This window comes from Budorcas taxicolor, chromosome 19 (assembly GCF_023091745.1).
Source record: "Budorcas taxicolor isolate Tak-1 chromosome 19, Takin1.1, whole genome shotgun sequence".
Taxonomy (NCBI): domain Eukaryota; kingdom Metazoa; phylum Chordata; class Mammalia; order Artiodactyla; family Bovidae; genus Budorcas; species Budorcas taxicolor.
Window position 1 is genome coordinate 30,121,659 of NC_068928.1, and position 17,835 is coordinate 30,139,493.

The window sequence follows — 17,835 nt, forward strand, 5'->3', positions numbered from 1 at the left end:
TTCACGGTTCACGTATTGCTGAAGCCTGGCTTGGACAATTTTGAGCATTACTTTACTAGCATGTGAGATGAGTGCAATTGTGCGGTAGTTTGAGCATTCTTTGGCATTGCCTTTCTTTGGGATTGGAATGAAAACTGACCTTTTCCAGTCCTGTGGCCACTGCTGAGTTTTCCAAATTTGCTGGCATATTGAGTGCAGCACTTTCGCAGCATCAAGGTGGTCCCATTCAAATCAGTTCAGTTGCTAAGTCATAGCTGACTCTTTGCAACCCCATGGACTGCAGCACGCCAGGCTTCCCTGGAGTTTGCTTAAACTCATGTCCATCTGTTAGGGGAAGCACACTGATTGAAACTGCCCACCCTGGCCAGGCACCGTAGTAACCATTTGCATGAGTTGTTTTATGACAGGAGATCCTGATAAGGAATACAGAACTAATAAGCCCCCACCAACCGGAAGAGTTTGGGAAAGGTGGAAAGGAGACACGGCGCGTCCGTCCACTTCCCAGAATCCCTCTCGCTAGCATCCATCTTGGCTGAGTAATGCATGCACTACCAGGAAAGACGCTGAATTAGAACGATTGGCCAAAGACCTCCCGGAAACTAATCCCATCACCATAAAACCCAAGACTGTGAGCTACGCGGCAGAGCAGTTCTCCTGGGTTCCCTTACCCTACTGCTCTGCACCCGGGTGCCCTTTCCCAATAAAATCTCTTGCTTTGTCAGCACACGTGTCTCCTCAGACAATTCATTTCTGAGTGTTAGACAAAAGCCCAGTTTCGGGCCCTGGAAGGGGTCCGCCTTCCTGCAACACATCGAGTCAGTGATGCCATCTAACCATCTCATCCTCTGTCCCCTTCTCCTCCTGCCTTCAATTCTTTCCAGCATCAGGGTCTTCTCTAATCAGTCAGTTCTTCCATCAGGATCTTCTCTAAAGAGTCAGTTCTTTGCATCAGGTGGCCAAAGTATTGGAGCTTCAGCCTCAGTCCTTCCAATGAATACTCAGGATTGATTTCCTTAGGATTGACTGGTTTGAAGCCCTGCCCTTATCCTTCTAGGTTCAAGTCCAAGAGGAACTAAAAAGAAATTATTTATCCCAACAGTCAAACCAAAGCCTTGGGTCTGACTCTGCTCTTTTTATGGAGTCACATGTTGTTTAGTTGCTTAAGTCATGTCCAACTCTTTCGCCGCCCCGTGGACTATAGCCCACCAGACTCCTCTGTCCATGGGATTTTCCAGGCAAGAATACTGGAGTGGATTGCCATTTCCTTCTCTGGGGGATCTTCCCAATCAGGGGATTGAACTCACATCTCTTGTGTCTCCTACATGGGCAGATGAATTCTTTACCACTGAGACACCTGGGAAGCCCCAGTGGGGTCACATGTCCATTGCAAAACTGGTGACTGCCCCAAGGGAGTGAAATAATCCTGTTAGCTTAAGCCAAATCACATAGATTCTTTACCCACTGAGCTATTGGGGAAGTCCCCCTACTCCAATCCTAGCAAGAATTCTCATTTCTCCTTTTAAGGAAATCTGCTTATCAAGTCACCACTTGCTCTTATCCATCTACAGTTTAGCATTCACATTCTAACCTCTCATTCCTTCAGACTCTGCCCTGTGTATTCAAAGGCGAGCTCTTGGAATTAAATCAAAGGAGCAACACAAACCTTTTCTCCTCCTTAAGTGCTTGGCTTTTACAATAAAAGAAAAGAAGTAGCATGGCTTTCTTCACTACTGTCTCTGCTCTGTGTTTAAAAGGATTGAGAAATTCAATGGACTGTTTCAGGCTGCGGTCACACTCCCCGAGGCATTAAATGTCACTAACTCACCAAGTAAAAGAGCCACGGGGCAACATCCAAACACACAGGAATAGAAAACCTCAATTAGTATTTCAAAATGCACCCCCTACTTGTAATTGTTAGCACACGCTACCGGTTTACATGATCAGAAAACCAGACCAGAGAGTGCCAACGGAGCCAAAGATTCCCTGCAACAATAAATCGTGCTGTGAAGAAACCCGTCATTATGAGAACCAAACAGCCTGTCATAATTTCAGGCAGAAATCCATTCAATGGGACATTATCTATATCCTAAAACATTTTTTTAAATCACAGAAATAAAAAGGGAGGACAAAAACTTCCTTAAACAATCATGTCGTTTCAAAATGTTACCTACAAAGGATCAAAAATCAAGCTGGCTTCGGAATTCTCTCCAAGAATGAGTTTTAGGAAACTGTGGAATAATTTCTATATAGCTTTGAACAGAACAAGGGTATTATCCTACAATGGTATACCTCTCTAATTCTGGGCTGGAGATGTGGGTTTGGGGGCCATTAGCATGCCGTCTGTGGGGTCGCACAGAGTCGGACAGGACTGCCGTGACTTAGCAGCAACAGCAGCAGCATAAAGGGAAGAATTGCTGCCTTGGATGAGTAAGTTCATACAAGGAGACATTTGAAAGTGGGGGACTAGGAGCTCTGAGAGATGCCAGAGCAACACCTATATGGAAGGGATGGGCAAAAAGAGAGTACGAGAGGAAGTAGCTGACAAGAGGAAGCTGTCATGGAAGCAAAGAGATCAGTGAATCTGGGCTCTCCTGGGTTGAACAGAGCCAAGAAGTAAAGTAAGATAGATCTGATGAGAAAGAAGTCACCAGTAACAGACCTAAGTAAAAATTTGTAAAATTGAACAATTAACATTTAAAAAATATTTGATATTTAATCTTAGAAATCTAATGAATTATAAGCATTTATTCCCAAAGTCCCATGGATAGAGGAACCTGGAGGGCTACAGTCCATGGGATCGCAAAAGAGTTGGAGATGACTCAGCGACTAAACGACAACTGAAATGAACTGCCTCACAATACTCAGAGTATAAGAAATGACACATCCTTTTCTATTTTTTATAATTGTGAAGTATATCATACATTCAAACAAGTACAGAATTACGTACAGTTTAAGTAGAATGATAAAATGAAAACACGTAAGCCAGGTTAAGAAATAAAACATTACCAGGAACATAAAAGCTCTACTATCCCATGTCTCTGACCCCAACAAGAAGGGATCAAAATCCAAATTTTGTGATACTCACCCCCTCCCTTTTCTCTAGATGACTACATATATATATCTAAAAATATATTCTTTGTTTCATCTAGGTTGAAACTTCTAATAAATATACTCTAACACACTCGTCTGTAACTTGCTTTTTTTGGTTCAACATCATGCCTTTGAGAGTCATCCTGTTCATGCGTGCAGCTTATAGCCGATTCGCTTCTACTGCTGTGTAGTACGTTATTCTATGAACAGTGCGTGTGTGCTCAGTTGCTTCAGTTGTGTCTGACTCTTTGCGACCCCATGGACTACAGCACACTAGGCTCCTCTGTCCATGGGGATTCTCCAGGCAAAAATACTGGAGTGGGTTGCCACGCCCTCCTCCTGAGGATCTTCCTGAGTGAGGATCAAACCCGGATCTCCTGCGTCTTCTGCACTGAGCCACAGGGGAAGCCCCTATGAATAGTACACCATAATTTATTTATACATTCTATCATGGATGAACACTTGTTTTTTTTTCCCCTAATTTTGCTTTTATGCACAGCATATCAATATTCTTATACGTATCTCCAGCGTGGAGCCCCAAGCAGTCTGGACTCTCCTTCTGTATGTATCTAATATATCTGGCCCACGACTGTCTGACATCTTCACTTAGGGCATTCAAGGTGGCTGGGAGGAGACCATTCTAACAAGGCATGCATGTTCTTTGAATGAAAACTGAATCATTACTTTCAAATATTTGATACAGAAAGGTTGATTTAGATTCAGTATCCACTAGCAGCACACAAGAAATCTCAACAGAACATTTGTCAACAAAGAAAAGGAAGAACTGTTAGATTATGTAAATATAATGTCACCTGTTCACTTTCAAATAATTCTAAAAGGCTTTAAATTTTGCATTACTTGCTTGCATGAAGAAACCTTGTCAATGACGACTATCCAGAATGTAAAGAGATCATTATTTAAAAGTGTTACACAGGAATTGTGCCCAGCCGTTTCAAGCAAAACATCTGATATACAAAATGCAATGCCTACTGAAGCAAGTTCAAGCTTCTTAAAGAAATGACAATCTGAACAATTACACAGATTCAACATCTTCTTTAATACCTTCATAGTGGCCAGCCTCTCAGAGAGCACCCAATGGTTCTTATGCCCTGGTATTCACATCCTGGTGTGGTTCTCTTTCACAGGGAATAGGGTGAAACTCTGTAACTAATGGGATTATTGCAGAAATGACAGTGTGGAACCTTCAAAGCAAATCATTAAGAGACACTGGGACTTGTCTTGCTCTCAGATCACCAGGGCTAGGGCAAGGCAGCCAAGGTGTTACAAAGACATTCAAGCATCCAGGGGAGAGCTCCACATGCTGAGAAACTGCAGCCTCCTGAGAGTTAGCACTGATTCGCCAGTCATGGGCATGAGCCATCTTGGAAGTGGTTCCTCCAGCCCCAGTCAAGCTTTCAGATGACGTAGCCCCTGATGTCATCTTGTCTGAAACACTATGAGACATCCTGAGCCAGAACTACTCAGCCAAACTGATCCCATATTCTTGACCCACTATAAACTCTGTGAGATAATACAATAGTCTATCGCTGCTACCTTCGGGGGAATCTGTTACACAGCAACAGATAACTAATATACACTTGTAACTTTTACTTTTCATACCATAATTCCACAATAGAAAGACAATGTTGACTGTTTTCATTAAGTCCCATATAGATGTCCCCCTCAATCTCTTTTTAAAATGGAGACAATGTAATGTTCAACAGAGAAAAAAAAAGCAAAACCTGACATCGCCAGTGTCCTGGAGCCTTCACTCTCAGACACTTTTGAGTTATCACCACAGGCTTCTGTGTCTATTATTTTAGATACTGGGCAAAGGGACATAGAGAATGAAAGATAAAATGGGTCATGAAGGGGGACGGGGAGGCAGGAATTTTGTCTGAAGAGTTTATAGGAACTTAATGACCCTAAATTCTCTCTACACACAAAGCATGAGCAGGACTCACATCTGGAGTTGCTAAGCATGAAAACAATAAGGATGTCTTTCTATCTGCAAAATTAAAACCCAACTAAACTATGATAAGTGTAAGAAGCCCCCAACATTTCTATTTTTCTCTGATGCTTTTTTCAGAAATGTCAACTATCAAATCCATTTAAAAAATTGTTTCAGTGCTTCTGCTTTGTCCATTCATTCTTGGTTGGTCTGCCTACTGTTTAATCCAGCACTGAGAAAACACACTGTACAAACTTAAAGATTCATGGTGTAAAGTGGACAGTCTTAATCACAGCACCTTCCATGCCCCAGTTATTATTAAAGCAATCCTTTTACTTCCCAGCCACTGGCTTTTCCTGAGGGGGTCTTATTAGCTGAGCCTCGTTGAATAAGTGCTTCTTCTGTTAATATTCCTTTGAAGCCCATTATAAATGTTCTTTTTACCCAGAAAGTCTGCACTCTCAGATTGGTGACTAAAGTTAGGCTGGTAGGACAGAGAGAGACTCACTTCAGACCTGCAGGCCTCCAGCTGCACAGGTTGTCCCCTTCCTTGTCCCATTCTCACCTAACAGGCACACAACAGGCCAAGCTCTTTATATCCTGATCATGGAGGACCTGGAAGGTGACAAATGCTAGTTTCTGAGGTCAGGGGAGGTGCTTCACATTATATCTTTCTGAAGACAAGATCCAGACATAGACAAGACCCCCATAGGATGGGGAGGCCCTGAGGACACTACATATTTAATAGTGCTTTGCTGCATTTACTGATTGCTGGGACTTGCCTAGCAGTCTGGTGGTTAAGACTGCGCACCGCCCAGTTTAGGGGGACTGGGTTCAATCTCTGGCCAGGGAACTAAGATTCTACACGCTGCACAGTGCAGCCAAAAAATAAAAAAATTTTTTAAAAGAACTAACTGCTGCCATACTCATGGAAATTAATGTGATGTCAGAGTTCGAGGCCCCATTTGTCAGATTAACCACACAGTTAAGAAACGAACAAAGCAGGACAGTAAAACTATTTTACTTTTTCATAATTGGTATTAGAATTCTAAAGCTAAGCTGCCTGATATGACAGCTCCTAGCCACATGTGATCATTTCATTTTAAAGTAATTAAAATTAGCTAAAATGAAACATCCAGTTCCCCAGTAACAGCACATTCTAAATGCTCAGTAGCCACACAAGCACTGTTATAAAACATTTCAGTTATCATGGAAAAGCTATAAAAACTTGGCTGAATTCCCTTACATTTGACATTGTTTTACCTTTGCATTACACATTTCGGGAGCAGGTGGGAGAACCATAATACTTTCAGTGACTGGAGACCTCTAAAGAATTTAATGTGACTTTAGCCAGCAGCCTCCGTTACCAGCATTTATACCTTTGATCGCGCCTCCACGTACCTCATCAAAAAGCCATTGCCCTGGACAGTCACACGCGAGCACCTCGAATCCGCTAGATTAAACTGGAAACCAGCCCCTCAGATGGTCTCCTAGCAACAGAGACGCGACCCCGCCCCTTCCCCTGCTGAGCTTCTCCTACCTTATTGGCCTGGAGGGGGCGGGACCGGGAGTCAAGTGTCCAATAGGAGGGGAGCGGAGGAGGGCGTCCTGGCCGCGTCCCCGTCGCCCGGGAAACCGCGGCATCCTGGTTCGCGCGCGATGCCGAGCGCCGAGGAGCGGGCTGCGAAGGCTGAGGACAACGCGGACGGGGAGCCCGGAGCCGACCCAAGGCTGCAACTCCTAGGGGCCTATGTGGCCCGGAGCCTGCGGCCGCCCGCGGGCGCCTGGGAGCGCTGCTCGGGCTCGGCCGATGCGGGGCAGCTGCTGCACGCCTTCCTGGGACCGGGGGCCGCAGAGGGGCCGCGACCGCTGCTGGTGGTGCGGCCCGGGCCTGGGGGCCTGGCGGTGCGCATGGGGCTGGACGCGGGACCTGAGGTCGGCCCGCCTCGGGCTAAGGGGCTTTTTTTCCTGCGCACCAGGCCTGAGCCGCCAGGCCCCGGCAGCCTCCGCGGGGCAGTGCTGTGCGGGGACCTGCCCGCCGCGCCGCTGGAGCATCTGGCCGCGCTCTTCTCTGAGGTGAGAGTAGGCCCACCGCCCCGCGCGGGCCGCCGCTGGGGAGGGGGACCGGAGCAGGGGGCGGGGCAGGGGCGGGGCCGGAGAACCAGGGGCGGGGCCTCGAGAGCTGTTGGGTACCGAGTTTGAGGAGCCGCGAGTAAAATAGGATGGGCGGGGCGATGTTGGAGGGGCGGAGCTGGCGGGAAACTAGGACCCTGGGCTGAGCTTGAAGTGGAAGCTGGGGGAAATCTGAGCCGGGGTCGTGTCAGAGTCTGGACGTCAGGAAGCTTGCTTCATTCCTGGTCTGGATTCAGGCCAAAGGGGAGGCTAGTGTCGGAAGAGGGCCTGGATCCCGACCTCTTTTTGAGACGCTATCTCTGAATTCCCCCTATATAAACTGGCATCACAAATGATAGGGAATACTAGACCCAGGGGCATCTCCTATGGATGAAGGAAAAGAGTTAAAAAGAAGAGGTGGTTTGGTTTTGATTTTCATCTCATTCATGAACCGGAGGTCAGCCCTGTGCCCAGGTAAGCAGCTGGGACATCCAGTATATGAAATGCCCAGCAGGCATTTGGACGGGTCTGCCTGGAGCACAGGAGAGGAAGAGCTCCAGGGATTGGATTTCGGGGGCTTCGGTGGCACCACAGGGGTGCCTGGGAAAGACTTTGGGACATTTAGAACTTTCTGGAATGTAAGTAAAAGCTTTCCTGGAAGTGAAGCAGATGTGCCTCTGGAGGCTTGATCCCCTGCTGTGTCATGTTCCCTGTGATAAGGTACTGTGGGGAGCACCAAAGAAATATGACAAGATCCCACCTGTGGACATCATCATATATATAAAATATTTAAAGCTAGTAGACGTCCCAGGTGACACAGTGGTAAAGAAGCCAACTGCCATTGTAGGAGTTGTGGGTTCAATCTTGATCAGGACGATCCCCTGGAGAAGGAAATGACAATCCACTCCAGTATTCTTGCCTGGAAATTCCCATGGACAGAGGAGTCTGCCAGACTGCAGTCCATGGGATGGAAAAGAGTCGGACACAACTGAGCAACTAAGCAGGTGCGTGCACACGTATACACACACACACACAAAGTTGGCCTCAGTGCTTGAACTGGGTACTAGAGGCTCTGCTACATCAGGTGTTGGGCCTTCGGTTGCTCCATTAGGAAGCTGTGGGGAGCAGGAGTTCCAGAAAAGGGTCACGGATGACCGAGGAGCTCAAGGGGACTTGGGGAAACTAGATTGTTCAGAAGACATAGGAGTATTTCAATATTTTCTTAACCCAATGGCTTTATTGTTGTTTGTTTTCTGAACATTATCCATCCCTGTAGGAATCCAAGCTTGGTTCACAACCCCTCTTGAACAGTGATGATGGAAAGAAGTGCATGAAAATGAATTCACTGTTACCAAAGGGGAAATGGAGGAGGGATAAATTAGAGGAGTTTGGGATTAACAGATTAACTTAGATAACCACCAGGGACCTAATGTATGGCACATGGAACTATACTCAATATCTTATAATAACCTATAATGGAGAAGAATCTAAAAAAGAATATATATATATGTATATATATATACATATATATATGTATATATATATACATATGTATATATATATACATATATATATGTATATATATATACATATATATATATATATAGGCTTCCCAGGTGGTTCTCCTAGCCAATGCAGGAGACGTAAGAGACCTGGGTTCAATCCCTGGGTCAGAAAGATCCCCTGGAGGAGGGCATGGCAACCCACTTTAGTATTCTTGCCTGGAGAATTCCCATGGACAGGGGAGCCTGGCAGACTACAGTTGATAGTGTCACAGAGTCCAACATGACTGAAGCAACTTAGCATACACACATGCATCACACACACACACACATATATATATCACTTTGCTGTGTACCAGAACAGAAACTAAAACAATATTGCAAGTCAACTATTCTTCAACAAAAAGAAAAAAAAAGAAGATAAAATGCAAAATAGATGAATAGGTTTTTAATTTACAGAATAAAAAAGGTTTACTGATACGGAAAAAGAAGTGCTGTTGGGTTTGTATGACAGACAGATGCATGTGGTCTGAGAGCCCTGCTTCACCTCCATTGCTGAACTGGCTCCTGAACAAGGAAAAGGATTAGGATAAACAGAGCAGGGTAACTTGAACAAAGGTTCAGAGATGGTGCTACACCTAACGTATGTAGAGGACAGCCGGTCATGGCCAAGGAAATGCAGTCCAACTGGAAAAAGTAATTTTAAGATACTTCAGACTCTTAGGGACTTGCCTGGCGGTCCAGTGGTTAGGACACCATGTTTCCAGTGCAGGCAGCACGGGCTCCATCCCTGCTTGGTGAACAAAGATCTCCCATGCCATGCAGCGTGGCCAAAAAGTAAAAAAAATAAAATACTTCAGACTCTTAAATGTTTGAGAATTTTTGTTGGTAAATTGAAAGAGGCTGGAAACAATGTCCATCTGTGAGGTACTGGGTGAACAAATTGAGGTCCATCTATAATTAAAGGGAACGATATAAGACAGCCGTTAATTTTCTCTTTATTGTGAAAAAGAACATTAATTCACTCTCACAACAATTTCCAAGTGTACAGTACAATAAGTTAACCTCATGCCCATCACTGTGCAGCATATCTCCATCACCCACCGATTGTGCATGGCTAAAACCCTCCAATCATGAGTAACTCCCACCTCCCCAACCCTCAGCCCCTGGCAGCCACATTCTATTTTCTGTGTGTGTTAACTCAACCTCTCCAGGTTCCTGACCGAAGTGGAATCAAGTAGTATTTGTTCTTATCTGACTGGTTATTTCACTTAGCAGACTGTCTTCAAGGAGGTTCATTCTCAAGGTAGCACTGTGATGTACTTGCCTTCCTTTCTAAAGCTGAGTAGTATCCCATTGTATGTATATATACATTTTCTTTATCCCATTCATCCATGGATGGACAGTTAGGTTCCTTTCACCTCCTGGCTATTGTGGATAAAGCTAAGATTTAAGATAAGTTTTTAAAGGTGCAGAAAGGTATGCTACCATTTCTGCTAAAAAGAGAAGGGAGGAAGGGAAGAAAAAACCTTCATTTAGAGAGTAATCCCTAGGTGGGAGGAAATGGGCGACACAGGGAGGTACGGGGGTAGACTGAAGACTTGATTTCTACTGTAAAGGTTTTATACTTTAAAAAATTTGCACCATGTAAGTGTGTTATCTGTTTTAAAAAATCTAAATAAAATAATATATTTTAAAAATATCTCAGGACTTTACTTGAATTTCTCAAAACCTCTTAACAGCAGCCCCTGGGCCACACAACCCACCCCTGTCCAGTCCACTTCTTTCACACTCCCCAAAGCGGATCCAGGGCTAATTCAGGATCTTGCTCATCTCAATCTCCCGAGCCCCTTCTCCCCTCCCAGCTGTCCTGCCCACTCTCATCTCCACCTTTGGCTGTGAGCTCCCCTCTCCTAATACCTTCCCATAAAACTGCACTAAAGCCAAAATGTCCCCAAGCCGTAAACTGCAACTTTGTTTTTGCCCCATTACACCAATACAAGGTAAAAAGCAAATAACATCCAGGAAGCGTTTGGAGAAAGAAGTGAGGGAATATGGTAACCAACTCTCCTGCTCCCTTTTTTCCTCCTCTCTGTCCCTTTATTCACTGCAGCCAGCCAGGTTTCCTTTCCTAGGGCTCTGGGGCTCGGACACTGTGTTGGAAGTTTGTGGTTTTGGAGACGGAGTGTTACCGATCTTTCCAATCGGGTGTCCAGTCGGGTGGCCCTCCAACAGGGTCACTCCCTTGTCCAGGGCCGGCTAATGCCAAGTAAAGGAAAACAGGTTCAGCAGAGGTGGGAGAGAAACGACTCTGAAAAAGCCCACGTTCTCTCCAGGTGGGGAGCGGGGTGTGGCGCACGGCGCAGGGGGGACGGCGAGGGCGGGGCTGAGTGGGAGGAGCGAGCATGCGCAGAGTCTCCTGCGTGGTGGACTCATAGTCGGGGGCGGCCCTTGGCCATTCTGGACTTTTCTGGTTCCAGTAGTTTCTGTACTTTTCTCCCTGGCCGTTTCTGGAGATTCTGCCTTAGTTCCTGTTAACTCATTGTTGACTGGGGGGTTTTTGAAGAAACTAATGCCCGTAGCCAGCAATTTTTATTTCAGCAGGCCCAAAATTAATTCTGTCATTTTACTAACTCTCTGTGGGTTACTATATTCAGTATAGGCATACCTGTAAAGTCTTCTGATTTTTAATGTTGTTTTCAGTCCACTGTTCTGTAGAAGCAAAGGAACGTCCTCCAGCACCGTGAGTTTCATTGTTACTTTCAGTGTCAGTCACTAAGGTTTTTTGTTGGTCTAATATTCACATCGTGTGAATCAGAACTATATTCTGAAGAACTGCTATTTTCACAGACACTATTATATATGTCGCTCAGATAGTCAGGGAACGTATATGCATAAAATTCACTTAAAATTTTCCTCTTCACTCAAAATTTCGCCATGGGCCATCTGAAAATTTCACATTCAGAATATACACAAGATTGGAACAAAGAACTAATGGAGCAAAATGTGAATGATAACGACATTCATAAGTTGTATCATGAACCCTTAATCAATTTTAAGCTCTAACAGATTCACTCGGTGATGTTAATTGTCACTCTCTAAAAACATACTGATAGGTTTTCGGTCAATAACGTTTAGGTAACAAAAGACATATTAATATGTCTCTAGTCAGTAATGGCACCATTTCCTTCTCCAGGGGTTCTTCCTGGACCAGGGATCCAGGAGAAGGCAATGGCACCCCACTCAGTACTCTTGCCTGGAAAATTCCATGGACGGAGGAGCCTGGTAAGCTGCAGTCCATGGAGTCGCTAGGAGTTGGACACATCTGAGCGACTTCACTTTCACTTTTCACTTTCCTGCATTGGAGAAGGAACTGGCAACCCACTCCAGTGTTCTTGCCCTGGGAATCCCAGGGACGGGGAAGCCTGGTGGGCTGCCGTCTATGGGGTCGCACAGAGTCGGACACGACTGAAGCGACTTAGCGGCAGCAGCAGTCAGTAATGTGTTAAGCAAGTACAGCTGTAGATGAATGGATTGGGAGCCAGAAAGGGGAGGCTATTGGTTGGTTTTCTGTAGAAGTGAGGGTCTGATCTCCCATGGTCTCAGCCTGCAATGATTTGGAGCAGGACTTGCATTCCCAGCCAGAGCCTGGGCTGGGTCGTGGCGGTGAAAGCCCCAGTGATCAGTGACAAGGGCCCTGGCCCTCTGACTTTGCAGAAAAGAGTTCCCCAAAGACCGTAAGTAGTGAAGCAAGGAAGTATTTACTAAGAGGAAAAGAGGACAGTACATGTGGATAGACACACTGGTGGATGCAGGGAGAGAGTCGCTGAGTCACACCCTCGTGGCAGTTTGAATTAACGTTTATGGGATATTTCATCCAGGTTTCCCTTGGCCAGTCATTTTGATTTGCCTGGTTCACTGCCCATATTTGGTTTATCTCAGGATCCTCTCAGGTGTGTCCAAGCATCCCTTAGCTAAGACGGATTTTACCGAAAAGGCATCTGGGTAAAACATCCCTTGGCATAACTCCCCTTTGGGATCAAAGGAGCCTTTTCTGTGCAGGTGAGGTCTGGGAAGTTGCCTGACTTCCGGAACAAGAAATGTGTGATCTGTGCAGGGTCCAGCCTCCTCCCTTAATTGCCCTGCTGTTCTCATCTTGGAGTTTCAGTCCACAGGAAATGAATCTCCAATGGCTTTACCCCAACTTCCCCAGGGCAGTGGGTGGGGAGCATCTGCCTTCTGCCTCAGGTCCTTTTCCCGAGACAGGAGCATGGATTAGGAGTCTGGGGGATCCAGGTTCCAATCCTTGTTCTGTCAAGTTTTGCAGTGTGATGTGAGCTCTTCTCTCAGAATCAACACACCTTGCAGGCTTGTTGTGAAATGCAAAATAATTTATGAAGACACTTGAAACAGAGTATGTTAGCATCCCCCAATCCAAGCTCATACTCCTTGGCACCCGGCAGGCTGATAAATCGAGAGAAGACCTTGGAGCAAGGAATAGTGACTCTATTAGAAAGCTGGCAGTTTGAGACAATGGACTGGCAGAACCATCTTTTCCGAGGGAGAATTTAGGCTTCTTTCTACTAAAAGGGGAGGGAGTGTGGCAGTTCATTGAAAATTTCTTGGTGCCTGAATCCTTTATTCTTGCAGATGTCTAAGTGGGTCTGGTCACATTGTAAACCTCCAACTGGAGAATTATTATTCTCTGTTCTGCAATTTCTTATTATACCTTGAAAGGTCAGGCTTGGGACGCAGAGCCTTGTGAATGGACTGTCATGTGTATTTCTGGCTGTGGGCAACATCCTTTTATTGATACAAAGAGGCAGAGCCAACATGACTAAGACAGGCAACAGAGTACAAAGATAGAGTAAAAGGAACTGATCCCACAGAGAGTCAGGTTTCTTCTCTGTTACACTGGGCTTCCCAGGTGGTGCTAGTGGTAAAGAATCTGCCTGCCAATGCAAGAGAGGCAAGAGACGTGTGTTCAATCCTTGGGTCAGGAAGATCTCCTGGAGAAGGAAATGGCAACCCACTCCAGGATTCTTGCCTGGGAAATCCTCTGTCCAAGGGATTTTCCTCTGTGGGAAAGACTGGTGTCTCAAAGAGTTAGATGTGACTGAAAGCAAGTTGCTACATTAGTTGTAGGTTTTCCTTACAAATGACAAGAGTTATTGTCACTCTACATCCCACTTAAAAGCTTCCTCACTTCTCTGACCCCTTCTTGTCACCTGCTCTAACTCAAACTCATCTCTTCCCAAGGATTCATCCCTTCTACCTCTGAGCCTGGAGGTGGGACAGGTAACCTTGCTCCTACTTGCTGCTTCTAGATTTAAGTCAAAAAATATCCAGCTTGAAGCTGATGCCATTAGACAAAGCTACCGTCTCCCCCCATTGCTGTGTCATAAACTAATGGCACTGCCTTCATTTCCCCACGATTGGGCTCCCACTGTGACTTTCCGCAGCTTTGCTCCTGTATTAACATGTGGCTACTACTACTACTACTAAGTCGCTTCAGTCGTGTCCGACTCTGTGTGACCCCATAGACGGCAGCCCACCAGGCTCCCCCGTCCCTGGGATTCTCCAGGCAAGAACATGTGGCTATATCAGTGGATTCGGGCTTCCCTAGTGGCTCAGTGGTAAGGAATCTGCCTGCCATTGCAGGAGATGGGGGTTTGATCCCTGGTCCAGGAAGAATCCCTGGAGAAGGAAATGGCAACCCACTCCAGTATTCTTGCCTGGAAAATCCCATGGACAGAGGAGCCTGGTGGGCGGCAGTTTATGGGTCAAAAGAAGAGTTGGACATGATGCAACTGAGCTCACGTGCGTGCGCAGGCACACACACACGTACACACACACACATATTACCGAAATACTGATATAACAAAATATAGTAATAAAGTCTAAACTGGCAATAAAATAAGTAGATAAAATAAATACATAAATAAAATGGCCTCTGAGACCACCCGTAGACAGAAGATCATGCTTACCTGCATTTGTCCTGCTTTTTTTTTTTTTTGCCTCTTGGCCTTTGTGACAATTTCAATCACTCATATTCACCCTGTGATGAGGAAGGGATTCTTGCCCTAGGGTTCTGGTCATGGCCGAACACACAACACTGGATAGATGAGACTGCTCACAGGTTATTGTCAGAGACACAGTCTAGAGGAGGAGGACCCTGTGCCAGGCAGGGCCACATAGGGATTGCATGTGGGAACAGAGTGAACGACCAGGATGTGTGGGAGACAAGCTTTGTACTCTCCAGAGGGTGTGGGGCCCACTGGTTCATGGGGGAGGATGGGATTGGCTTGAGGAAATATTCTGATGGGTGGCAAGGAACCAAAGCCCACTCCCCAGGGATGAGAAGCAGACATGCCTGGTGCCCCTGATAAACAGGAATGTTGGATGAGGGAGCTTCTCTGCAGGAGCAGAGTGGGTAGGGAAACTTGTGACTGGTTATTGCAGCTGCCCCCCACCCCCACCCCCAATTTTACCAGATGTCAAGGCAGTACATAATGTTTATTTCATAATGTTAGATGTTAGCTGTTAGGTCTTACCAGACAGGGAGACCTGCAAAAGGTTATACATAGCTCTCTCGACCTTTCTCAGAATAGTCTTCCTTTTTAAAAAAAAAATTTTTATTTTGTATTGGGGTATTATAGCTGATTAGGGCTTCCCTGATAGCTCAGTTGGTAAAGAAACCACCTGCAATGCAGGAGACCCTGGTTCCATTCCTGGGTCAGGAGAATCCCCTGGAGAAGGGAAAGGCTACCCACTCCAGTATTCTTGGACTTCCCTTGTGGTTCAGCTGGTAAAGAAACCACCTGCAATGCAGGAGACCCTGGTTCCATTCCTGGGTCAGGAAAATCCCCTGGAGAAGGGAAAGGCTACCCACTCCAGTATTCTTGGGGCTTCCCTTGTGGCTCAGCTGGTAAAGAAACCGCCTGCAATGCAGGAGACCTGGGTTGGGAAGATCTCCTAGAGAAGGGAAACGCTACCCACTCCAGTATTCTGGCCTAAAGAGTTGCATGGACTGTATAGTTCATGGGGTCGAAAAAAGTCAGGCACGACTGAGCAACTTTCACTTCATAACTGATTAACTGCTGAAGCTGAAGTTCCAATTTTCTGACCACCTGATGTGAAGAGCCATCTCATTGGAAAAGACCTAGATGCTGGGAAAGATTGAAGGAAAAAGGAGAAGAGGGCGGCAGAGGATGAGATGGTTGGATGGCCTCACTGACTCAATGAATGTGAATCTGACCTAACTCCGAGAGCTAGTGAAGGACTGATTAACAATATTGTGATCGTTTCAGGTGGATGGCAAAGGGACTCAGCCATACATATACATGTACCCATTCTCCCTCAAGCTCCCCTCCCATCCAGGCTGCCACGTAACACTGAGCAGAGTTCCCTGTGCTACACAGTAGGTCCTTGTCCGTGGTTATTGTTTAGTTGCTAAGTTGTGTCCAACTCTTTTGGCCCCATGGACTGTAGCCTGCCAGTCTCCTCTATACATAGGATTTCCCAGGCAAGAATACTGTAGTGAGTTGCCATTTCCTTCTCCAGGGGATCTTCCTGATGCAGGGATCAAACCTGTATTCTTTACCACTTGGCAGGCAGATTCTTTACCACTGAGCCACCTGTGAAGCCCCCTTGTTGATTATCCCTTCTAAATATAGGAGTGTGTACACATTGATTCCAAACTTCCCAACTTCCCCCCAGAATAGTCTTTCTTTAGGGTTTCAGAAGTTGCCCACCTTTGTTTCCTGTGCACATCTGTTCCAGGTTGTCATCCCTGTCCTGGCCAATGAGAAGAACCACCTAGACTGGCCCCACGTGGTTTGTCAAGATGTCCAGCGGCATGCCTACAGCCTCCAGGGTGACCTTCTGGTTCTCCTTGAGCAAGCGAAGGGAAAAACCCTGCTGCCCCTTCCAGTCGGCTCAGAAAACATGGGCTCTGAGGGTTCTGAAATCGAGGCTGCGTAAGTACCGCCAGGCTGGCCATATGGGCCTCGGAGATAGGGGAGATGCCGGTTTATCTGAATGTTTTCTCTACGACTTTTCTGTCCCTGACTCTGTCTCCTTCTTCTGCACACGGCCCACTGTTGGCCAGCATCCTCGGACTGTGTGTTCCGTGCTGATTACCACCCTCGCCCCAGTACCCCCATCCAAGTCTCTCAAGGCTATCACGGCAACATGGCCTTCTTTCCGCTCAGAACTATCTGAAGACTGAGAGCAGCCACACTGATTCCAGCATGTCCCTTACCAGGACAGTGTGTCATCATTGGCAGAGACCCAGGTCCAGTCTGGGAGACAGCACGCCTCTTCCCAGCATTTACTCAGCACATCATGTCGCTGTCCAGACCCTCCACCACCAGCAGCTGGAGAGTGTTTTCAGGTCCTGGGGACTTTTTTCCCCAAGTAGAAACAAATCAGCTTTGTTGAAGCTTGAGGTCCTTGCCTTCTGTGACTGGAGAGGCATTAAACCCTATGGCTCTTCTCGTTATAGGAGTGATACCCACTGTCAGCTTCCACTTACCATTCCAGCCCTGAGCTGTCTTTGCTTCTGTCCTGTGGGGATTTTTTTCTTTTTCCCTAGAGTCAGGCTATGTACCTAAAATAATATGTATATTTTTAAATTGTCTTCTAGTAAGCATTCTATATGTTTGTGGCAACAGTCCACTTTCCGTCATGAGTTCAGTCTGCCACATTGCTGGGACTTTCCAAATGTATTGTCTATTCAGGGCCCATGATTTGATCTGCAGAATGAGTATTGCATGGGATAAGAATATACTTTACAGTGAGTTTTTTCATATTGGAAGTAATTTGCTATGTATATAATTTGAAGCAATCCCAGTTAACCGGAAAACTTATCGTGGCTTCATAAAAATATACAATTTTCAAAATAAATACCTTCAAATGACCCTTCTTCTGTTCCTTTTCTCTTTGAATATAATAACATTCAGTGTGAATGTATAATCGTTGTGGTGTTTGTCTCCCTTTGTTCAAAATTTGATAATTTCCCAAGAGGCTGGATCATATTACTGGGAGGTGAGTATCTTCTGCCTTTAATATCATCCACAATCACTTGTGCCATATCATTGCTCAGCAAATATGAACTTAATTAAATGAAGCGAAGGTGGGTTTCTGGCATGAAAAATGCAAATGACAGATTCTTTCTCA

General features: G+C 45.8%; 1 protein-coding gene across 1 annotated transcript in view; it reads left to right on the forward strand.

Annotated features, from left to right (window-relative positions):
• The first annotated feature begins 6,700 nt into the window (after positions 1-6,700).
• DNAH9 (dynein axonemal heavy chain 9) overlaps positions 6,701-17,835 on the forward strand; it is a 286,201-nt gene continuing 275,066 nt past the window's right edge. Inside the window, exons 1-2 of the mRNA XM_052657972.1 lie at positions 6,701-7,117; positions 16,438-16,634. Of these exons, the coding sequence (XP_052513932.1) occupies positions 6,701-7,117; positions 16,438-16,634 (614 nt within the window). The remainder of the gene's footprint in view (positions 7,118-16,437; positions 16,635-17,835) is intronic.